This window comes from Thalassophryne amazonica, chromosome 17, assembly GCF_902500255.1.
Source record: "Thalassophryne amazonica chromosome 17, fThaAma1.1, whole genome shotgun sequence".
Lineage (NCBI taxonomy): Eukaryota > Metazoa > Chordata > Actinopteri > Batrachoidiformes > Batrachoididae > Thalassophryne > Thalassophryne amazonica.
Genome location: NC_047119.1, coordinates 36,645,437 through 36,670,234, shown reverse-complemented (window position 1 = coordinate 36,670,234; position 24,798 = coordinate 36,645,437). Strand labels below are relative to the sequence as shown.

Below are 24,798 nucleotides of genomic sequence, written 5' to 3'. Positions count from 1 at the left end.
TCTGTATGTAAATCCCATTTCCTTTAGGCAGTTTCTTACAGTTCGGTCACAGACGTTGACTCCAGTTTCCTCCCATTCGTTCCTCATTTGTTTTGTTGTACATTTTTCGATTTTTGAGACATATTGCTTTAAGTTTTCTGTCTTGACGCTTTGTCTTCCTTGGTCTACCAGTATGTTTGCCTTTAACAACCTTCCCATGTTGTTTGTATTTGGTCCAGAGTTTAGACACAGCTGACTGTGAACAACCAACATCTTTTGCAACATTGCGTGATGATTTACTCTCTTTTAAGAGTTTGATAATCCTCTCCTTTGTTTCAATTGACATCTCTCGTGTTGGAGCCATGATTCATGTCAGTCCACTTGGTGCAACAGCTCTCCAAGGTGTGTTCACTCCTTTTTAGATGCAGACTAACGAGCAGATCTGATTTGATGCAGGTGTTAATTTGGGGGATGAAAATTTACAGGGTGATTCCATAATTTTTTCCTCAAAATTGAGTGATTCCATATTTTTTTTCTCTGCTTGGTCTAAAAAAGTAACTGTTACTGACTGCCACAATCTTTTTTTTTCTTGATTTCTTATAGTGTTTCTTAAAGCCAGAAAGTTGCCATTTGAAATGACTTTAGTTTTGTGTCATGTCTGTGATCTGCTTTTTTTCTACAAAATTAAACAACTGAATGAACATCCTCCGATCCGGTGATTCCATAATTTTTGCCAGGGGTTGTATATTCAAACTGGTTTAACACTTTCTTTTCAAAATGGTCATTTTGTGTTATCAAGTCCCATGCTACCTGATTTATGTACTTGCGTATTATAGATCATACATATAGAACTATTTAATGCAGTAACACTGGGAAAAATGTAACATGGTGGCCAGAAGTAGGCCACATTCATCCACACAGTTCTCATCGTGTCTGTCGCAGCATTTAACTTTTAGTGCGAAACTGAGTACCCAGTCATAAGCAGAGAGCTACAGTTCTAGCAGTTAGTAAGCTTAGACCTTACTTGTGTGACGCGCCTTGAAGTGACGTTGTTGTGATTTGGGCGCTATATAAACAAAATAAATTGCACCCACAACAGTAGAACATAATGTTGAGCAGCAACATTTTACCACAATGTTGTAACTTATTGCTTTCATGCTAGCTTGCATAATTCCTCAGTCACCTGGAAAATAACTACAATTTTCTACAACCCCATTTCCAGTGAAGCTGAGAAGGTTTTGTAAAATGTAAATAAAACAGAATACAGATTTGCAAATCCTCTTCAACCTATATTCAATTGAGTACACCACAAAGACAAGATATTTAATGTTCAAACTGATAAACTTTATTGTTTTTGTGCAAATATTTGCTCATTTCATGCTAGCTTGCATAATTTCTCAGTCACCTGGAAAATAACTACAATTTTCTACAACCCCATTTCCAATGAAGTTGAGAACGTTGTGTAAAATGTAAATAAAACAGAATAAATGATTTGCAAATCCTCTTCAAACTATATTCAATTGAGTACACCACAAAGACAAGATATTTAATGTTCAAACTGATAAACTTTATTATTTTTGTGCAAATATTTTCTCATTTTGAAATGAATGCCTACAACATGTTTCAAAAAAGCTGGGACAGTGGTATGTTTACCACTGTGTTACATCACCTTTCCTTCTAACAACACTCAATTAGTGTTTGGGAACTGAGGACACTAATTGTTGCAGCTTTGTAGGTGGAATTCTGTCCCATTCTTGCTTGATGTACAACTTCAGTTGCTCAACAGTCTGGGGTCTCTGTTGTCGTATTTTGGCCTTCATAATGCGCCACACATTTTCAGTGGGCGACAGGTCTGGACTGCAGGCAGGGCAGTCCAGTACCCGCACTCTTTTACTACGAAGCCACGCTGTTGTAACAGGTGCAGAATGTGGCTTGGCATTGTCTTGCTGAAATAAGTAGGGACGTCCCTGAAAAAGACATTGCTTGGATGGCAGCATGTGTTGCTCCAAAACCTGGATGTACCTTTCAGCATTGATGGTGCTATCACAGATGTGTAAGTTGCCCATGCCATGGGCACTAACACACCGCCATACCATCACAGATGCTGGCTTTTAAACTTTGCGCTGTAACAATCTGGATGGTCTTTTTCCTCTTTTTTCCAAAGGACACAGCATTCATGAGTTCCAAAAACAATTTGAAATGTGGACTCATCAGACCACAGCACACTTTTCCACTTTGCGTCTGTCCATTTCAAATGAGCTCGGGCCCAGAAGGCGATGGCGTTTCTGGATGTTGTTGATGTATGGCTTTCACTTTGCATGATAGAGTTTTAACTTGCACTTGTAGATGTAGCGACGACCTGTGTTAACAATGACAATGGTTTCCTGAGCCCACGTGGTAAGATCCTTTACACAATGATGTTGGTTTTTAATGCAGTGCCGCCTGAGGGATCAAAGGTCACAGGCATTCAATGTTGGTTTTCAGCCTTGCTGCTTACCTGTAGAAAGTTCTCCAGATTCTCTGAATCTTCTGGTTATATTATGGACTGTAGATGATGGAATCCCTAAAATCCTTGCAATTGAACATTGACAAACATTGTTTTTAAACTGCTCGACTATTTTTTTCACACAGTTGTTCACAAAGTGGTGATCCTCGCACCATCTTTACTTGTGAACGGCTGAGCCTTTTGGGGATGCTCCTTTTATATCCAATCATGACACTCACCTGTTTCCAATTAACCTGTTCACCTGTGGAATGTTCCAAACAGGTGTTCTTTTTTTGTTGCCCCTGTCCCAGCTTCTTTGAAATGTTTTGCAGGCATCCATTTGAAAATGAGCAAATATTTGCACAAAAACAAAAAACGCTGTTTGAACATTAAATGTCTTGTGTTTGTAGTGTATTCAATTGAATATAGGTTGAAGAGGATTTGCAAATCATTGTATTCTGTTTTCATTTACATTTCACACAACTTCCCAACTTCATTGGAATTGGGGTTGTACACGACCAGATTTGTAGGGACCCATCCAGTGCCGTGGTTTTGGCTCACCATAAAAGTACAAGGTGAAAATATTTTTTTTTCCTTACCAGCAGTGTGTGTGGAATCACCCAAGTGGTTGTCAAGGGGCTGTGATGTCATCACTTCAAAGCTCTATTGAGGATTGAGGAACTTGCAGTTGGGAGCATTAGTGAGCCACCTGCCAGGCGAGAAGTGGATCCGAGGATTCTCTGGTAACAAGTCCATCTCCTTCAGAAGCGGCAAGTCTGCTTCTTAACTGCTCTCAAAGCCATTTAAAGATGTCAATTGTGAGTCACTTTTGTGCGGATTAAAGTCACTAACTGGGACTCTTGTTGCAGGCAAGAAACGAGAATCGTCCTCTGTTCCGTTTGCACAGCTCCAAACGCTGTGCCGCTCTCTGCCGAGTCACGTTTGAGTCCGACCGAAATTAATAACTTCAAAGTGAATCACTGTTTTAAATAACACCTCTTTCCAAACGTTGTAACACAGACAACAAACTACAACAGACTAAAACGTTTTTTTTTTCCTCCCAAAATGAGACATCCTGCGTTCTTTATGAATTACATTGATGTTGACTTGCAGCGCAGACAGCTGCAAGAGCTCAGCTCAGAGGTATGGAGTGACATTCATGCCATTTATCTCCGAAAGGAAAAGCTTTTGAGAAAAACTACAGATTTTTATGTCCAGAGTTCAAGAATCCAGTAACCAATTCATATTTATTTACTTTAAGAGTCAATAAAATGTTATTGACATAGAAAACCTGTAAAGCCTACTTTTAGTACATAGAAAAATCACAGATGGAATTGATAAGGAATTGGATCGATAAGCGGAATTGATAATGGGATCGATATCGATAAAATCTTATCAATACCATCCCTGAAGTTGAATTAATATTATTTGTTAAAATGTGTTAGTTATGTCAAAGACATTTAAAAACCACACATGTTTAAATGCTTTTTTAAAAAGATGTTTAAAATATGACAAAAGGTAAAAATAGAAGAATGGAAAGTTCTTTAACGCATGTTTGAAAATGGTGTAAAATGTGTGAAAGAATAGAAAGTTCTTTTAAAAACATGTTTAAAATGTTTACAATAGCTGTAAAATGTGTAAATGCATTGATAGTTCTTTAAAAACACAAATACTTTTAAAATGTGTACATACGCAAGAGGGTTAACTCTTGTCATATGTGATGTAGTTTGACAACTGGCAGGTTTGACTTGATGCCTTCTGGTCATGTGGAGTACCAAATTTGTTATGCAGCCGGGCTATAATTCAACATGAATTTAGCTTTATTTCATGCTTTTATCATCATACTTCCTTTGAAATTGTTGGTTTAGTTTAAGTGTGAGCAAATTGTATAACACGGCAGTGATTTTCTTGAGTTGCGTTTTCTTACAGATTTCTTAATGAATTAAAGCCGTCGTAATTTTGTGTTAGAGACTGGCTTGAAAGAGTGTCATACTGTTCGAACTCCAGAACATGTGACGTGGAAGGGGTTCTTTTAAAACATAGCCCTTTTTTTTTTTTAATCACCACCCCCAACCTAGCAGCACAAGTTGTGCAAATGATGAAAATAGTTTTCCCATTTTTGGGCGTGTGTTTTGCGGGCCTCATTTATTCCCTTGTACCATTCTGTCATCTTGTTCTTCTCCTCCTCCTCTCTGCTTTGAAGGACACTACAGAGGCTTGAGGGTTAGTTTATGTCTGTCACCACTCTAGACTCTTCGCAAAGGGACTTCTTAAGAGCCAACAGTTCATTGCTTTATATTGCTTTTACCTTCATCCCTTCATGTTGTGTGAAATCTTGGTGCTGTTTAAAGTGATATAGCAAAAATGTTTTCCATTTTGGTTGTTGCTGTGTTGAAAAATCATTTAATTTGGTTAGATGGACTTTTGACTGTCCCGTTATTTTAATTCTGTACAGAAAAGTGAATGTATGGTTTTGTATATTTTATAGAACATCTCACACGATATACATATGCTCTATAATCAGTTGTTTAAAAATAGGCATAGTTCTATTGGTGTGATGTTTTTGTTTTTTTTGTTTTTTCCTCAAACCACCAAGCTTCATTATCAGTACTTTGTTATAACAGAACAAACTATTTTATACCCGCCTTAAGCAGATCTGATAAATGTCAGTTGTTTAAACAGCACTTAGCTGGTTTCTGTAGAGGAAATACTTGTTTGGAAACTGCCAGTATTGTATATTTATATTCGTTTTACTGGGAGTTGCTAAAGCCTTGTGTTAGTGGAAAGAATGAGAATTGATCTATTTGCGTCTTGTACTGCAGACAAACGGAACATTATTTTTATAATAACGGAGTCCGGTTACTTTGTCTCCACTAGTGTGATTGTTGTTCTACAGATGAGGTAACTCTGTAGTTAACTTCTATTCCCAGAGTTTTCAATTTTTATTTCTCTTGTCAACTTTTTATCTTTATGCATTTTTTAATTTTTGTGACTGTGAGGAGATTTTTGCATTGTCACATTACGCTTCCTCTTGTAGTCCATACAATTTACACATGCTCTTACTTTGAAGTGCTGCTTAAATGCTTGATCTCCTTTCTTGTTTCTGTCCAGTTGGTGATAAAGTGCCAGCAGACATCAGGCTGACCTCCATAAAATCAACAACACTGAGGGTTGATCAGTCAATTCTTACAGGTAAAAACATTTTTGCATGATCAGTAATACTGATTAATTCTTTCAGACCCCGGAATTACCTGCATGAAGCCTGTTTTACAGAATCTGTGTACGTTGCTTGTAGTACTGAATTGGTGTACAGGTTTGAATTTAAGTTATTTGGTTCGCAGTGTGTAAATACTGTTACAGTAGTGACCAGCAGAAACATTTTGTTGTTTGTTAAATTGCAAATCACAAACTGCACACTACCACCTCTTCCACTTTTCACTTCCTTCAGTTTGCTTTCACGTGGCAAAAATTTAAGTTGAATAAAATTTGCTGTAAGGTTTTCCAACAGCATTAGGAGTCTGCTCATTGAATTGTTCTTTCTCCGATTGTTCTGTCTGAGTTAGTACTTTCATTAGTCACTTCCTCCAAACCATCATGTCTATTAGACCCCATTCCTACCAGGCTGCTCAAGGAAGCCCTACCGTTAATTAATGCTTCGATCTTAAATATGATCAATCTATCTTTATTAGTTGGCTATGTACCACAGGCTTTTAAGGTGGCAGTAATTAAACCATTACTTAAAAAGCCATCACTTGACCCAGCTATCTTAGCTAATTATAGGCCAATCTCCAACCTTCCTTTTCTCTCAAAAATTCTTGAAAGTGTAGTTGTAAAACAGCTAACTGATCATCTGCAGAGGAATGGTCTATTTGAAGAGTTTCAGTCAGGGTTTAGAATTCATCATAGTACAGAAACAGCATTAGTGAAGGTTACAAATGATCTTCTTATGGCCTCGGACAGTGGACTCATCTCTGTGCTCGTCCTGTTAGACCTCAGTGCAGCTTTTGATACTGTTGACCATAAAATTTTATTACAGAGATTAGAGCATGCCGTAGGTATTAAAGGCACTGCGCTGCAGTGGTTTGAATCATGTTTATCTAATAGATTACAATTTGTTCATGTAAATGGGGAGTCTTCTTCACGGACTAAGGTTAATTATGGAGTTCCACAAGGTTCTGCGCTAGGACTGATTTTATTCACTTTATACATGCTTCCCTTAGGCAGTATTATTAGAAAGCATTGCTTAAATTTTCATTGTTACGCAGATGATACCCAGCTTTATCTATCCATGAAGCCAGAGGACACACACCCATTAGTTAAACTGCAGGAATGTCTTTCAGACATAAAGACATGGATGACCTCTAATTTCCTGCTTTTAAATTCAGATAAAACTGAAGTTATTGTACTTGGCCCCACAAATCTTAGAAACATGGTGTCTAACCAGATCCTTAATCTGGATGGCATTACCCTGACCTCCAGTAATACTGTGAGAAGTCATTTTTGATCAGGATATGTCCTTCAATGCGCATATTAAGCAAATATGTAGGACTGCTTTTTTGCATTTGCGCAATATCTCTAAAATTAGAAAGAATTAGCTGAAAAGCTAATTCATGCATTTATTTCTTCTAGGCTGGACTATTGTAATTCATTATTATCAGGTTGTCCTAAAAGTTCCCTGAAAAGCCTTCAGTTAATTCAAAATGCTGCAGCTAGAGTACTGACAGGGACTAGAAGGAGAGAACATATTTCACCCATATTGGCTTCTCTTCATTGGCTCCCTGTTAATTCCAGAATAGAATTTAAAATTCTTCTTCTTACTTATAAGGTTTTGAATAATCAGGTCCCATCTTATCTTAGGGACCTCATAGTACCATATCACCCCAATAGAGCGCTTCGCTCTCAGACTGCAGGCTTACTTGTAGTTCCTAGGGTTTTTAAGAGTAGAATGGGAGGCAGAGCCTTCAGCTTTCAGGCTCCTCTCCTGTGGAACCAGCTCCCAATTCGGATTAGGGAGACAGACACCCTCTCTACTTTTATGGTTAAACTTAAAACTTTCCTTTTTGACAAAGCTTATAGTTAAGGCTAGATCAGGTGACCCTGAACCATCCCTTAGTTATGCTGCTATAGACTTAGAGTGCTGGGGGGGGGTTCCCATGATGCACCCAGTGTTTCTTTTTATTCACCTCTTTTGCTCTGTATGCACCACTCTGCTTTTAATCATTGGTGATTGATCTCTGCTCTTCCACAGCATGTCTTTTTCCTGATTCTCTCCCCTCAGCCCCAACCAGTCCCAGCAGAAGAAGGCCTCTCCCTGAGCCTGGTTCTGCTGGAGGTTTCTTCCTGTTAAAAGGGAGTTTTCCTTCCCACTGTCGCCAAGTGCTTGCTCATAGGGGGTCGTTTTGAACGTTGGGGTTTTTCTGTAATTATTGTATGGCTTTTGCCTTACAATATAAAGTGCCTTGGGGCGACTGTTTGTTGTGATTTGGCGCTATATAAATAAAATTGATTTGAATTGCAGATATCAGAGCTAGTGCTCAGGAACTATTGAAGTGATTAATAGTTCATGTTCACTGTGTATGTTGATGGATGTAAACTATAGTAAATGAGCCTCAGAGATGACACAGTGCAAATGCACCCCGTAGATGTCTCATAGGCCAGGATTTACGTGTTTTTGTTTTTTTCTTTACTCTGCCTCCACAGCAGACATGTTATTTTTGATGAACTCCTTTTGATGCACATGCCCTCATTTTACTCTGCAGTCATGCCTGCACAGTCAGTGCCATAACACAAGGTAGAAAGAACTGGAAACATGATAAATGTATACGTCTGTGCTTGCTGCTTAATTGGACAGCGATGTAGATGGAGAAGTGCAGAACCGGAAAGAGGGGAAAATGTGAGCAAAGAAGAGTTTAATCTCTTACCTTGTGCTGCTACCTTAATTGGTAGCAAATTCCATGGGATATTTTGGTGTTTGAGCTATTTTCCCTCCCCTCTCCTCTTCCCCATTCATGGCCATACCGCCTGTCAGATGATCCACGACCTACTCCATCAGATTATTGTAGTCTTTTGCACTCTTGATTATGTTCAACTTCCAGATGCATTGCTTGGCAGACAGTGGAATTTATTTGGTAATAGTCGGGTTTGCTCCACATGTGCACTAATATCTGGCGACCATCACAGCTATCACTTTGACCTTTTCTCAATGTGTCCCTCACATCTTTTGTCTCCTCTTCTTGCAGGAGAGTCTGTTTCTGTGATCAAACACACTGATCCGGTACCTGATCCACGTGCTGTCAACCAGGACAAGAAGAACATGCTCTTTTCTGTGAGTTACTCCCACCATCATTGTGACTTTTAAACACTAAAAAGCACCAAACTTATTTTATCTATTAATCTTTTGTGTCTCCAACTACAGCCAATAAGCAAAACAATGTTCTCCTGTCTTCTGTTTCATATACCCCATTATTGTTGTTTCTCCCACCATTTCCCTGATTATTCATTTTGCCATTTCAGAGTGACAGCTTTTTGAAAATGATGAATAATGATTTCACACCATTGCCTTGAGTTTCTTGTGCATGCACGGAAACATGTAATAAAAGTGTACAGTACATCTGAAAAGTATTCACAGTGCTTCACTTTTCCACATTTTATGTTACAGCCTTATTCCAAAGTAGAGTAAATTCAATTTTTCCCTCAAAATTCTACTCACAACACCCCATAATAACAAAATAAAAAATGTCTTTTTTAAATTTTTGCAAATTTATTTAAAAAAATGAAGAAATCACATGTACACAAGTATTTACGCCTGCTCAATACTTTGGTCATGCGTCATGCAGTAATTACAGCTTCAAGTCATCTTAAATATGATGTCACAAGCTTGGTCCACCTATCTTTGGGCTGTTTTACCCACTCCTCATTGCAGCACCTCTCAGGCTCCATCAGGTTGGATGGGGAGCGTCAGTGCACAGCCATTTTCAGATCAGATTCAGGTCTGGACTATGGCTGGGGCACTCCAGGATGTCTCTGTACACTGCTGTATTCATCTTTTCCTCAATCCTGACTAGTCGTGTGGATGGAGTTTCATCAGTTGACTTCCTGTTCCGGAGCACAGCGGTGTTCTGCTGTATCTGTTAGCTGTTTGAACTGAGCTGTTTGAGTTCTTTGAATTAACAGTCTTTTTCAAGACTTTTTTACTTTTTTACTTTTTTTAACTTTTTCACCGTGCTCCAACGCCTAAGGAAGACCTCTAACGGTCGAAGCATCGCGACGGAGCTCTTTTATCAGCTGGCCTTCATCAGCGTTGGCAGGCTAACTAGCTTGCTAACGCTTTCGTTTTTATTTTTGTTTTATTTTTTAGCACTGTTGTCGTGCTGCTCCACAGCTTGCCTAGTGGATTTTATTTTATTTAGCACTGTTGTCGTGTGTTACCTGTGCTGCTCCACAGCCTGTCCAGTGGATTTTTATTTTATTTTTTAGCACTGTTGTCGTGCGTTACCTGTGCTGCTCCACAGCCTGTTCAGTGGATTTTTATTTTATTTTTTAGCACTGTTGTCGTGCGTTACCTGTGCTGCTCCACAGCCTGTTCAGTGGATTTTTATTTTATTTTTTAGCACTGTTGTCGTGTGTTACCTGTGCTGCTCCACAGCCTGTTCAGTGGATTTTTATTTTATTTTTTAGCACTGTTGTCATGTGTTACCTGTGCTGCTCCACAGCCTGTTCAGTGGATTTTTATTTTATTTTTAGCGCTGTTGTCATGTGTTACCTGTGCTGCTCCACAGCCTGTTCAGTGGATTTTATTTTATTTTTTAGCACTGTTGTCGTGTGTTACCTGTGCTGCTCCACAGCCTGTTCAGTGGATTTTTATTTTATTTTAGCGCTGTTGTCGTGCGTTGCCTGTGCTGCTCCACAGCCTGTCCAGTGGATTTTTATTTTATTTTTAGCACTGTTGTCGTGCGTTACCTGTGCTGCTCCACAGCCTGTTCAGTGGATTTTTATTTTATTTTTTAGCACTGTTGTCGTGCGTTACCTGTGCTGTTCCACAGCCTGTCCAGTGGATTTTTATTTTATTTTTTACCACTGTTGTCGTGTGTTACCTGTGCTGCTCCACAGCCTGTCCAGTGGATTTTTATTTTATTTTTTGGCACTGTTGTCGTGTGTTACCTGCGCTGCTCCACAGCCTGTTCAGTGGATTTTTGTTTTGTTTTTTGGCACTGTTGTCGTGCGTTACCTGTGCTGCTCCACAGCCTGTCCAGTGGATTTTGATTTTTATTTATTTTTTTTTTTTAGCACTGTTGTCGTGTGTTACCTGTGCTGCTCCACAGCCTGTCTAGTGGATTTTTATTTTATTTTTTACCACTGTTGTCGTGTGTTACCTGTGCTGCTCCGCAGCCTGTCCAGTGGATTTTTATTTTATTATTATTATTATTATTTATTTTTTTTTTTTAGCACTGTTGTCGTGCGTTACCTGTGCTGCTCCACAGCCTGTCCAGTGGATTTTTATTTTATTTTTTAGCACTGTTGTCGTGCGTTACCTGTGCTGCTCCACAGCCTGTCCAGTGGATTTTTATTTTATTTTTTACCACTGTTGTCGTGCGTTACCTGTGCTGCTCCACAGCCTGTCCAGTGGATTTTTATTTTTATTTTTTTTTTTTTTTTTGGCGCTGTTGTCGTGCGTTACCTGTGCTGCTCCGCAGCCTGTCCAGTGGATTTTTATTTTATTATTATTATTATTTTATTTTTTTTTAGCACTGTTGTCGTGCGTTACCTGTGCTGCTCCACAGCCTGTCCAGTGGATTTTTATTTTATTTTTTAGCACTGTTGTCGTGCGTTACCTGTGCTGCTCCACAGCCTGTCCAGTGGATTTTTATTTTATTTTTTACCACTGTTGTCGTGCGTTACCTGTGCTGCTCCACAGCCTGTCCAGTGGATTTTTATTTTTATTTTTATTTTATTTTTTTTTGGCGCTGTTGTCGTGTGTTACCTGTGCTGCTCCACAGCCTGTCCAGTGGATTTTTATTTAGCGCTGTTGTCGTGCGTTACCTGTGCTGCTCCACAGCCTATCTAGTGGATTTTTATTTTGTTTTAGCACTGTTGTCGTGCGTTGCCTGTGCTGCTCCACAGCCTGTCCAGTGGATTTTTATTTTTATTTTATTTTATTTTTTAGCACTGTTGTTGTGCGTTACCTGTGCTGCTCCACAGCCTGTCTAGTGGATTTTTATTTTGTTTTAGCACTGTTGTCGTGCGTTACCTGTGCTGCTCCACAGCCTGTCCAGTGGATTTTGATTTAGCACTGTTGTCGTGCGTTACCTGTGCTGCTCCACAGCCTGTCCAGTGGATTTTTATTTTGTTTTAGCACTGTTGTCGTGCGTTGCCTGTGCTGCTCCACAGCCTGTCCAGTGGATTTTTATTTTTATTTTATTTTTTAGCACTGTTGTTGTGCGTTACCTGTGCTGCTCCACAGCCTGTCTAGTGGATTTTTATTTTGTTTTAGCACTGTTGTCGTGCGTTGCCTGTGCTGCTCCACAGCCTGTCTAGTGTCGGATTCCCTGTTTGGGAATCCGCTAGCTTAGCGTAGCTACTAGCTCTTAGCCGTTTTAGCATGGCGGCTTCTCCTGTCTCTCCCGTACTTTTCTGCTCTGGGTGTGAAATGTTTAGTTATTCCTCGGCCTCTTTTAGCAGTAACGGTACTTGTAATAAGTGCAGCTTATTCGTAGCTTTGGAGGCCAGGCTGGGCGAATTGGAGGCTCGGCTCCGCACCGTGGAAAATTCTACAGCTAGCCAGGCCCCTGTAGTCGGTGCGGACCAAGGTAACTTAGCCGCCGTTAGTTCCCCCCTGGCAGACCCCGTGCAGTCGGGAAGGCAGGCTGACTGGGTGACTGTGAGGAGGAAACGTAGCCCTAAACAGAAGCCCCGTGTACACCGTCAACCCGTTCACATCTCTAACCGTTTTTCCCCACTCGACGATACACTCGCCGAGGATCAAACTCTGGTTATTGGCGACTCTGTTTTGAGAAATGTGAAGTTAGCGACACCAGCAACCATTGTCAATTGTCTTCCGGGGGCCAGAGCAGGCGACATCGAAGGACATTTGAAATTGCTGGCTAAGGCTAAGCGTAAATTTGGTAAGATTGTAATTCACGTCGGCAGTAATGACACTCGGTTACGCCAATCGGAGGTCACTAAAATTAACATTGAATCGGTGTGTAACTTTGCAAAAACAATGTCGGACTCTGTTGTTTTCTCTGGGCCCCTCCCCAATCAGACCGGGAGTGACATGTTTAGCCGCATGTTCTCCTTGAATTGCTGGCTGTCTGAGTGGTGTCCAAAAAATGAGGTGGGCTTCATTGATAATTGGCAAAGCTTCTGGGGAAAACCTGGTCTTGTTAGGAGAGACGGCATCCATCCCACTTTAGAGGGAGCAGCTCTCATTTCTAGAAATCTGGCCAATTTTTTGGGATCCTCCAAACTGTGACTGTCTAGCGTTGGGACCAGGAGGCAGAGCTGTGGTCTTATACACCTCTCTGCAGCTTCTCTCCCCCTATTACCCCATCCCCGTAGAGACGGTGCCTGCTCCCAGACCACCAATAACTAGCAAAAATCTATTTAAGCATAAAAATTCAAAAAGAAAAAATAATATAGCACCTTCAATTGCACCACAGACTAAAACAGTTAAATGTGGTCTATTAAACATTAGGTCTCTTTCTTCTAAGTCCCTGTTGGTAAATGATATAATAATTGATCAACGTATTGATTTATTCTGCCTAACAGAAACTTGGTTACAGCAGGATGAATATGTTAGTTTAAATGAGTCAACACCCCCGAGTCACACTAACTGTCAGAATGCTCGTAGCACGGGCCGGGGCGGAGGATTAGCAGCAATCTTCCATTCCAGCTTATTAATTAATCAAAAACCTAGACAGAGCTTTAATTCATTTGAAGCTTGTCTCTTAGTCTTGTCCATCCAAATTGGAAGTCCCAAAAACCAGTTTTATTTGTTATTATCTATCGTCCACCTGGTCGTTACTGTGAGTTTCTCTGTGAATTTTCAGACCTTTTGTCTGACTTAGTGCTTAGCTCAGATAAGATAATTATAGTGGGCGATTTTAACATCCACACAGATGCTGAGAATGACAGCCTCAACACTGCATTTAATCTATTATTAGACTCTATCGGCTTTGCTCAAAAAGTAAATGAGTCCACCCACCACTTTAATCATATTTTAGATCTTGTTCTGACTTATGGTATGGAAATAGAAGACTTAACAGTATTCCCTGAAACTCCCTTTTGTCTGATCATTTTTTAATAACATTACATTTACCCTGATGGACTACCCTGCAGTGGGGAATAAGTTTCATTACACTAGAAGTCTTTCAGAAAGCGCTGTAACTAGGTTTAAGGATATGATTCCTTCTTTATGTTCTCTAATGTCATATACCAACACAGAGCAGAGTAGCTACCTAAACTCTGTAAGGGAGTTAGAGTATCTTGTCAATAGTTTTACATCCTCATTGAAGACAACTTGGATGCTGTAGCTCCTCTGAAAAAGAGAGCTTTAAATCAGAAGTGTCTGACTCCGTGGTATAACTCACAAACTCGTAGCTTAAAGCTGATAACCCGTAAGTTGGAGAGGAAATGGCGTCTCACTAATTTAGAAGATCTTCACTTAGCCTGGAAAAAGAGTTTGTTGCTCTATAAGAAAGCCCTTCGTGAAGCTAGGACATCTTTCTACTCATCACTAATTGAAGAAAATAAGAACAACCCCAGGTTTCTTTTCAGCACTGTAGCCAGGCTGACAAAGAGTCAGAGCTCTATTGAGCTGAGTATTCCATTAACTTTAACTAGTAATGACTTCATGACTTTCTTTGCTAACAAAATTTTGACTATTAGAGAAAAAATTACTCATAACCATCCCAAAGATGTATCGTTATCTTTGGCTGCTTTCAGTGATGCCGGTATTTGGTTAGACTCTTTCTCTCCGATTGTTCTGTCTGAGTTATTTTCATTAGTTACTTCATCCAAACCATCAACATGCTTATTAGACCCCATTCCTGCCAGGCTGCTCAAGGAAGTCCTACCATTATTTAATGCTTCAATCTTAAATATGATCAATCTATCTTTGTTAGTTGGTTATGTACCACAGGCCTTTAAGGTGGCAGTAATTAAACCATTACTTAAAAAGCCATCACTTGACCCAGCTATCTTAGCTAATTATAGGCCAATCTCCAACCTTCCTTTTCTCTCAAAGATTCTTGAGAGGGTAGTTGTAAAACAGCTACTGATCACCTGCAGAGGAATGGTCTATTTGAAGAGTTTCAGTCAGGTTTTAGAATTCATCATAGTACAGAAACAGCATTAGTGAAGGTTACAAATGATCTTCTTATGGCTTCGGACAGTGGACTTATCTCTGTGCTTGTTCTGTTGGACCTCAGTGCTGCTTTTGATACTGTTGACCATAAAATTTTATTACAGAGATTAGAGCATGTCATAGGTATTAAAGGCATTGCGCTGCGGTGGTTTGAATCATATTTGTCTAATAGATTACAGTTTGTTCATGTAAATGGGGAATCTTCTTCACAGACTAAAGTTAATTATGGAGTTCCACAAGGTTCTGTGCTAGGACCAATTTTATTCACTTTATACATGCTTCCCTTGGGCAGTATTATTAGACGGTATTGCTTAAATTTTCATTGTTACGCAGATGATACCCAGCTTTATCTATCCATGAAGCCAGAGGATACGCACCAGTTAGCTAAACTGCAGGATTGTCTTACAGACATAAAGACATGGATGACCTCTAATTTCCTGCTTTTAAACTCAGATAAAACTGAAGTTATTGTACTTGGCCCCACAAATCTTAGAAGCATGGTGTCTAACCAGATCGTTACTCTGGATGGCATTTCCCTGATCTCTAGTAATACTGTGAGAAATCTTGGAGTTATTTTTGATCAGGATATGTCATTCAAAGCGCATATTAAACAAATATGTAGGACTGCCTTTTTGCATTTACGCAATATCTCTAAAATCAGAAAGGTCTTGTCTCAGAGTGATGCTGAAAAACTAATTCATGCATTTATTTCCTCTAGGCTGGACTATTGTAATTCATTATTATCAGGTTGTCCTAAAAGTTCCCTAAAAAGCCTTCAGTTGGTTCAGAATGCTGCAGCTAGAGTACTGACGGGGACTAGCAGGAGAGAGCATATCTCACCCGTGTTGGCCTCCCTTCATTGGCTTCCTGTTAATGCTAGAATAGAATTTAAAATTCTTCTTCTTACTTATAAGGTTTTGAATAATCAGGTCCCATCTTATCTTAGGGACCTCGTAGTACCATATTACCCCATTAGAGCGCTTCGCTCTCAGACTGCGGGCTTACTTGTAGTTCCTAGGGTTTGTAAGAGTAGAATGGGAGGCAGAGCCTTCAGCTTTCAGGCTCCTCTCCTGTGGAACCAGCTCCCAATTCAGATCAGGGAGACAGATACCCTCTCTACTTTTAAGATTAGGCTTAAAACTTTCCTTTTCGCTAAGGCTTATAGTTAGGGCTGGATCGGGTGACCCTGGACCATCCCTTGGTTATGTTGCTTTAGACGTAGACTGTGTTTCATAATTATTGTATGGCCTTGCCTTGCAATGTGGAGCGCCTTGGGGCAACTGTTTGTTGTGATTTGGCGCTATACAAGAAAAAAGTTGATTGATTGATTGATAGTCGAAGGCTGTGAATACCTGTGTACATGTGAATATTATGTTAATTTGCAAAAAACTAAAACTAAAAATAAGTTTTTCCACATTGTCTTTGTGAGGTATTGTATGTAGAATTTTGAGGGGGTATAAATAAATTAATTTCATCCATTTTGGAATAAGGCTGTAACATAACAAAATGTGGAAAAAGTGAAACATTGAATACTTTACGGATGCATTGTATGCCTAGACATTCAAGGACATATTGTCTGCCTTCATAAACTATTTTGTTGAGGCTTTGCAGTGTTGGCACATTAATTTTTATGTTTCAGGCCAAATGACAAGATGGGAAATCAAATTTGAAATGTTATTCATTCAAATTTTTTATATATATATATACATATATACACACACACACAATAAAATTGATGTGCTTAATGCTTTAGTAAGTCCCTTCAGCTGCTCCCTTGTTTTTCACTCGAGGTCGCCACAGCAGATCCGAGGTGGATGTGCATGTTGAATTGGCACATGTTTTACGCCAGATGCCCTTCCTGATGCACCTCCATATTACATGGAGAAATATGGCAGGGGTGAGGTTTGAACCGGGAACCTTCCACACTGAAACCAAGTGCAGTAACCACTTGGCCATCACCTCTGCTGCTGATTGCATATTTGATTCCTTGTATTTCTGTGTGCATCAAGGGCCCAACCTGCTTAGGGATACTAGACAGCATTCCAGAACCAGACAGCTAAAACAGAAATCAAATTCTAAACTACAATTGCTTAAACCCTCTGAACAATCGGTTCAATTAATTTGCATCGCGCCAAATCACAACATAAGTCACTCCAAGGTGCTTCATACAATCATCCTATTGTATACCGTCTCAATTGTCAGTGGACCAAGACATCTTTGTTTTCTGTATAAGTGTTTCTTTCATTATACATTCTTAAATAATGGTTAAGTAGTTTGTGCCTGTGCACAAAGCTCGATCCATGATATTGATTTGTTTTTTGTACTTGTCTGATTCAAATGTTTAGGGCACAAACATTGCAGCTGGTAAGGCTTTGGGTGTGGTGGTAGCCACTGGTGGCAACACAGAGATTGGCAAAATTCGAGATGAAATGGCCTCAACAGAACAAGAGCGCACACCACTGCAACAGAAACTGGATGAGTTCGGCCAGCAGCTGTCAAAGGTAGTATCAGTTATTCTGTGTCCTGGCTTCTCACTTATGTTATTACATTTTAACATTTATACTCTTCAAGGTTATTTCACTGATCTGCATTGCTGTGTGGATCATCAATATTGGACATTTCAATGATCCCGTCCATGGAGGTTCATGGATCCGAGGGGCTGTCTACTACTTCAAGATTGCCGTAGCGCTTGCTGTTGCTGCAATTCCTGAAGGTAAACTTTACCATTGCAGTAAAGTACCCCTCTGCTTGAGTAGTTGGTTTAATTAACTCTCTGATTCAGAAGCAAAGAGCTGTACCGTGCTTTCCAGACTACACGTCAACCCCCCAATTTGATACTTGTTTGGTCTGTCCTGCAACTTGTGTTTACTGATGCCTTGTGTCTGATTCAGTCTCCGGAGCAAAAGATGGTGGTATTGCATCATTAAGCTGAATGTCAACTGCAGTAAAATGGGAAGATCTAAAAGAACGACATTCTGGGTTATAGCTAGTGAAAAGAAACCATACTCCCAAACTGAAAGACCTCACTCTTGAATAAACATAGCGCTCGAACTGTAACCAGCCTATAACCTTCAGGATACTATGCATTCGAGTTGATTGGACTTTGTTGGACAACCAGAACTCCAGTGAATGAGGATGACTATGCTAAGGCAAGGCTAACTATGTACAGAGTTTTTAGATGTTTGTTTATATTTAGTGAGGTGCACGTGTAGCGTTGCTTTGGTGTTTGTATGTGTTCAGTGGTAACAAGAATCAGTTTAGTCTTGAGTTCTTTGTGCCCTGTAAAATAAAATCAGCCTGTTAACATCTGCTTGCTAATGCAGCGTTTGTTTTACAAGGAAAGAATGTGCAGATTAAATTCATTCTCCTTCTTGTTGCATGAAGTGGTAGTGCCACATTTCAAAAAAATGTTTTATAAACTGTGACTTCTATGCCTCCTCCACCGCCCATGACTCTTGCAGTGAATACTCTGGTGTGACATATTGTCTGGAAACTATGGTACTTTTGTTGTTTGAGTTGACTTACAGAGATGTAAAGTGTCTTTCTCCTCTCATGTGTCTTTGTCTTTTAATTTCTGTCTGCTTCCATTTCAGGCCTTCCTGCTGTTATTACCACTTGCTTGGCTCTGGGAACTCGCCGCATGGCCAAAAAGAATGCCATCGTCCGCAGTCTACCCTCTGTGGAGACCCTTGGTTGTACCTCCGTCATCTGCTCTGACAAGACCGGCACGCTGACCACCAATCAGATGTCTGTGTGCAGGGTGAGAGAAGTGTTGACGGTAGCACAGACAGAGGAAACGCTCTATGTTGTCATGATCTTAAGGAGAGATGTGTTGTGCATTTCATGTTTGCATTCACACATCAGATATGACAGTTTTATGTGATGATTCAGCGTCAGTCACTGCTGTAGCACATTCAACCACTCCTACCTTTCCACAGTTACTCTGGATTAGTCTTCATTATTTAAAATTCCTGCCACCACACCAACACAAATGCTCTGACCAGATGTGCCAAATGGTTCCCACCACGTGAGTTGATTTGAAAACATGAGTGGGGCAGCTGCAGTGAAATTAAAGTGCATTTTGTCCTATCAGAATATGATTGCATCCAGGAGAATGACTGAGTGAAGTGGCTTACAGCAACCTTTAAACAGCTGACGTAGTGTCATCTAATCGATGTGTGCAGGTGATGAAGCTGAGTTATTGCTTTAATCTAAAATTTAATCACTAACAGAAAACATGCTGTCCACAGTCGCAAACGTCCACCCTCGCAGAGTCCTAATGGCTTAGTTGTGTATTTCTTTGAGCATAATTGACTGTATTAGTTGGTAGAGAGGCATCTGGGGTTTTTACCCGTGCACTCTGATTGTTAAATGCTAACTCGTGAGCAGGAAAGTGGTTTGTGGGAGTGTTTGCATGAAGAACTTGAAATGGCTGTTGTCATGGTCAGACCTTTGTTTCCAGTTCTGAAAATCTGAGAGGATTGTTGCGACACCCTCGTGAAAGAGGGCAGGTGAAAGAACAATGAAGCACAGTATCTGCACCAGATAGTATGTGGATATGAAGCCATCCACAGGAGGGTGGAAGTGTCATGGGAAGAAGGTGTGGGGGGGGTTTGATATTTGCATGCTCATGCACAGAGCGCATTAACATTGCACTTGTTAAACATATAATACTGTGTAAATATGATATTTCTCAAAATGTGTCATAGATCTCAACAGTTTCTTAAAATGCTGAGTAGAAAGGTGTCAGAGCTGGGAATAAATGAATGCCGCATAGTTCATCAGGGTTGTGATTCTTCCGGATAAACAAGAAAAATTAACTCATTTTAAAAGCTGAGTTACAGTGCCTCATCCATTCACATTAGCGTTTATCACAGGCATCACTCAACTCTTCCCGTGCTGAAAATAAAGCGCATGGTCGACCAAGACAAAAATAAAATAAAAAAAAAAAGTTAAATTACTCTGTTTGGCATCTGTGTGGAAGGGCTGAGGCCACGCAACAGCGTACGTGCGCTTGATGACGTGCTTGTCAGTATTACCATGCACCACCTGCCAAACAAAAGCCAGGCTTAACTGTTCCGACACGCATCGTACTATGCAATGCCAACGCAGTGCATGTGTGCTGACAGCACACGCTGGATACATCACCATGGTGTGACAGCTGCGCAACTTATTAGATGTATGCCAGCATTTTTAATGCAGTTGGCATACGTAGGCAAATTTGTCACGGTGTGACAGGGCCTTAAACTCACAAACAGATAAGATAATTATTAAAGGTGTTATGCAGATTTATGTCTTTCGTGAAACATTCTCAAAGACCCATAATTTTGTAACTGCTCATAGAAATTCTCTTGTCAACGTAATTTAAATATGACACAACTCATTTTAGACTTCTGTGACATACCAGGTCTGTTAGAAAAGTATCCGACCTTTTTATTTTTTTCAAAAACCATATGGATTTGAATCATGTGTGATTGCGTCAGCCAAGCTTGAACCTTGGTGCGCATGCGTGAGTTTTTTTTCACGCCTGTCGGTTGCGTCATTCGCCTGTGAGCAGGCTGTGTGTGAGCAGTGGTCCACCCCTCTCGTCACATTTTTATTGCGAATAAAATGTCTGAACGATTTGGAGCTTTGCTGCAAATTTTTCCAGAAACTGTGAGAGACCTCCAGGTGGACACCATTCGGAAAATTCAGATGGCTTTCAGGGACAATTTTTATGGGGATTACACAGATTAAGGAGTGCTTCAGCCGGTTTAAAGACCGCCCACAGCTGCTGACAGCGCGGCGCACTCCGAGCGCCGATCGACAGGCTCAAACTCCGCTGAAACAACCAGATCATTTCCAACGTGAAGGCTTTGTTGATCCGAGACGTCATCTGACTTACACAAAAATGGCAGGAGACGTGGTCATCAGTACTTTTTCGGCACATTCCACTGTTACAGGAGTTTTTTTCATGGAAAGAAAAGCGGACGGATGCACCACTGAGCCGTTCATGGCGCGGCACAAAACCACCTCCGTGTTGGTCTCACAGGACGGCTTTGAGATGGCTTTCAGACGGCTGTCGGTGGGTTTTCAGTCGTGTGACTAACCGAGAAATTGTGGATGAGCCTGGACATGCCAGAACATGTCCTGTGAGGCTTCATCACGGCATTGCTTTGCTCCATGCGGCTCCACTGTGACGCGCCGAATTCCTCCGCACGTCTGTCTCAATGTGCCGAAAAAGTGCTGATGTCCACGTCTTCCGCAATTCCTGTGCTAGTCAGAGGACGTCCCGAATAAAACACAGCGTCCAGTTTGGAAATTAATGGCACATTCCACTGTTACAGGAGTTTTTGTCATGGAAAGAGGAGCGGAGTAATTCCCCGCAAGTGAAATCAGGGATGAACATTGTTGCACTAATTTGTTCGGTACATACTTACGAAAGTGGCTCTAGTAATCTGTGCTGATGGTACCTCCTCAGCGGGGAGCCTACGCTTCAAGTAAAGCTCATTGTGAGATGGAGAAAAAAGAGAGCTGGCTGAGAGGACAGGACATGGACGTGTGTGTGCTCACTCCATTCTGCAGCATTAGCAGTGATGTGGACTGGGTTGCTTAGTTTGTGTTAAAGTGCATGTATGCATGCCCCCCCCCCCCCCCCCCCCCCAGTTTTCTGTTGTTCTTGGTAGCTTCTGCCTCTGATCCCTCGATGGTTGTCAGTGCTGCTGCTCTGTCTGAATGCCCTCCTCACTCTGCTCTCCTCCCTCTCCTTGTCAAGCTGCATGCTGATCAGTATGCAGCATTCACTTGCAGCAGAACCATCATAGAGTTGCATAACTGACCTTGTGTTAACTGATTTTTATCTCTCACTCTGTCTGTTGTTACTTCCCTCTTTGAATTCCACACGATTTCTTTTTCTCAAGTCAAAATTGCATTGTGCACTCTTGAAACATAATGAAAGGTCTTAATACCCGATAATTGACACAACAAACTTCTGGACAGTTTTAGAATTGCTGTGGGAGCATCCTGAGTTTTGACATATGTCACATCCAAGCTGTGGTGTTGGAATAGACTGCTCATGGTACAGCTGCAAATATGTCTTTAAATTTTTTACATATGCATCTGCATTTGAGACCAAGCTAGCTGATGCTTGAGGCGAGTGCAGCTCATTATTTTATTCATATATTTCTGTTTTCATTCATCTCTCTGCTTCTCATTTATGGTGAGTGTGACACTTTGGAGAACCGAGTGCTTGTGTGTTTCTAATCTTGACAGTTTAGTAATTCCGTGACTTTTAACACTTGTGTTAGTCCATTCTCAGGGATGAGAATTTTCTGCACATCAGCGGATTTCAGAATTTTTCAGGGCCATTTCTGAGGTCAGTGTAAATCTGAGAAAATTTGGGGGGGTGTGCAGCGTCAGTCATCCATTCGAGTTAAATCTTTCCTCATATGCATGGACATTTTGATTTTCTGCAAGTTTGAGCTGTCGAGCTAAGTCTTTACAAGAGATAGGACAAAGACAGCATTAAAGACATTGATAGTGGTGTTAAAAAAAAGTGGACATGTTTGGAGCAGGAGGTGGACATTTACGGGACAAAAGCAAGACTCACTGAATTCATCCGCAAGGTTGAGCTCCCTGGTAAAGCCCTCTGCACGCTATGTTCATAGTTCATTAACAAAACCTTGGAAGAACAATGCAAGACAAAGAAACATGTCATCAAATTAATATTAAACAGACTAATCTTCCCGGGTCCACATCGCGAAAGAGGAACAGCGAGCCCCAAAGCCCACAGCACTTGTACCAGTCATCGACATCCAGTGCTCAGGTGCATCTCCAATAATTCTATTCATGCAGTTAAAATGTGTTTACAATCACCAAAATGTTTAAATGTGGGGCAGTTATTTATACTATGCACATACTGAAGTGTAGTTCAGTGCTGTAAAACCAGCATTTGCATATGGATTTTTGTCAAAATTTGTTTCCATATATATGTGTGTGTGTGTGTGTGTGTGTGTGTGTGTGTGTGTGTGTGTGTGTGTGTGTGTGTGTATACAACCCCTGGCAAAAATTATGGAATCACCGGCCTCGGAGGATGTTCATTCAGTTGTTTAATTTTGTAGAAAAAAAGCAGATCACAGACATGACACAAAACTAAAGTCATTTCAAATGGCAACTTTCTGGCTTTAAGAAACACTATAAGAAATCAAGAAAAAAAATTGTGGCAGTCAGTAATGGTTACTTTTTTAGACCAAGCAGAGGGGAAAAAAAATATGGACTCTCTCAATTCTGAGGAACAAATTATGGAATCACCCTGTAAATTTTCATCCCCAAAACTAACACCTGCATCAAATCAGATCTGCTCGTTAGTCTGCATCTAAAAAGGAGTGATCACACCTTGGAGAGCTGTTGCACCAAGTAGACTGACATGAATCATGGGTCCAACACGAGAGATGTCAATTGAAACAAAGGAGAGGATTATCAAACTTTTAAAAGAGGGTAAATCATCACGCAATGTTGCAAAAGATGTTGGTTGTTCACAGTCAGCTGTGTCTAAACTCTGGACCAAATACAAACATGGGAAGGTTATTAAAGGCAAACATACTGGTAGACCAAGGAAGACATCAAAGCGTCAAGACAGAAAACTTAAAGCAATATGTCTCAAAAATTGGAAATGCACAACAAAACAAATGAGGAACAAATGGGAGGAAACTGGAGTCAACGTCTGTGACCGAACTGTAAGAAACTGCCTAAAGGAAATGGGATTTACATACAGAAAAGCTAAACGAAAGCCACCATTAACACCTAAACAGAAAAAAACAAGGTTACAATGGGCTAAGGAAAAGCAATCATGGACTGTGGATGACTGGATGAAAGTCATATTCAGTGATGAATCTTGAATCTGCATTGGGCAAGGTGATGATGCTGGAACTTTTGTTTGGTGCCGTTCCAATGAGATTTATAAAGATGCCTGCCTGAAGAGAACATGTAAATTTCCACAGTCATTGATGATATGGGGCTGCATGTCAGGTAAAGGCACTGGGGAGAAGGCTGTCATTACATCATCAATAAATGCACAAGTTTACGTTGATATTTTGGACACTTTTCTTATCCCATCAATTGAAAGGATGTTTGGGGATGATGAAATAATTCTTCAAGATGATAATGCATCTTGCCATAGAGCAAAAACTGTGAAAACATTCCTTGCAAAAAGACACATAGGGTCAGTGTCATGGCCTGCAAATAGTCCGGATCTTAATCCAATTGAAAATCTTTGGAAGTTGAAGAAAATGGTCCATGACAAGGCTCCAACCTGCAAAGCTGATCTGGCAACAGCAATCAGAGAAAGTTGGAGCCAGATTGATGAAGAGTACTGTTTGTCACTCATTAAGTCCATGCCTCAGAGACTGCAAGCTGTTATAAAAGCCAGAGGTGGTGCAACAAAATACTAGTGATGTGTTGGAGCGTTCTTTTGTTTTTCATGATTTCATAATTTTTTCCTCAGAATTGAGTGATTCCATATTTTTTTTCCCTCTGCTTGGTCTAAAAAAGTAACCGTTACTGACTGCCACAAATTTGTTTTCCTATTTTCTTATAGTGTTTCTTAAAGCCAGAAAGTTGCCATTTGAAATTACGTTAGTTTTGCGTTATGTCTGTGATCTGCTTTTTTTCTGCAAAATTAAACAACTGAATGAACATCCTCCGAGGCCGGTGATTCCATAATTTTTGCCAGGGGTTTTGTGTGTGTGTGAAGACCAGCGAGGTCTTCAACTCCCACCTCCGGGAGAGCTTCTCCCAGATCCCGGGGGAAGTTGGAGACATGGAGTCCGAGTGGACCATATTCTCCACCTCCATTGTCGATGCGGCTGCTCGTAGCTGTGGTCGCAAGGTCTCTGGTGCCTGTCGCAGCGGCAATCCCCGAACCCGGTGGTGGACACCGGACATAAGGGATGCCGTTAAGCTGAAGGAGTCCTACTTATCTTTGTTGGTAGGT

General features: G+C 40.6%; 1 protein-coding gene across 1 annotated transcript in view; it reads left to right on the top strand.

Annotated features, from left to right (window-relative positions):
• atp2a2b (ATPase sarcoplasmic/endoplasmic reticulum Ca2+ transporting 2b) overlaps positions 1-24,798 on the top strand; it is an 84,111-nt gene that overhangs the window by 35,300 nt on the left and 24,013 nt on the right. Inside the window, exons 6-10 of the mRNA XM_034192961.1 lie at positions 5,576-5,656; positions 8,704-8,789; positions 17,174-17,329; positions 17,400-17,541; positions 18,422-18,588. Coding sequence (XP_034048852.1) covers positions 5,576-5,656; positions 8,704-8,789; positions 17,174-17,329; positions 17,400-17,541; positions 18,422-18,588 — 632 coding nt within the window. The remainder of the gene's footprint in view (positions 1-5,575; positions 5,657-8,703; positions 8,790-17,173; positions 17,330-17,399; positions 17,542-18,421; positions 18,589-24,798) is intronic.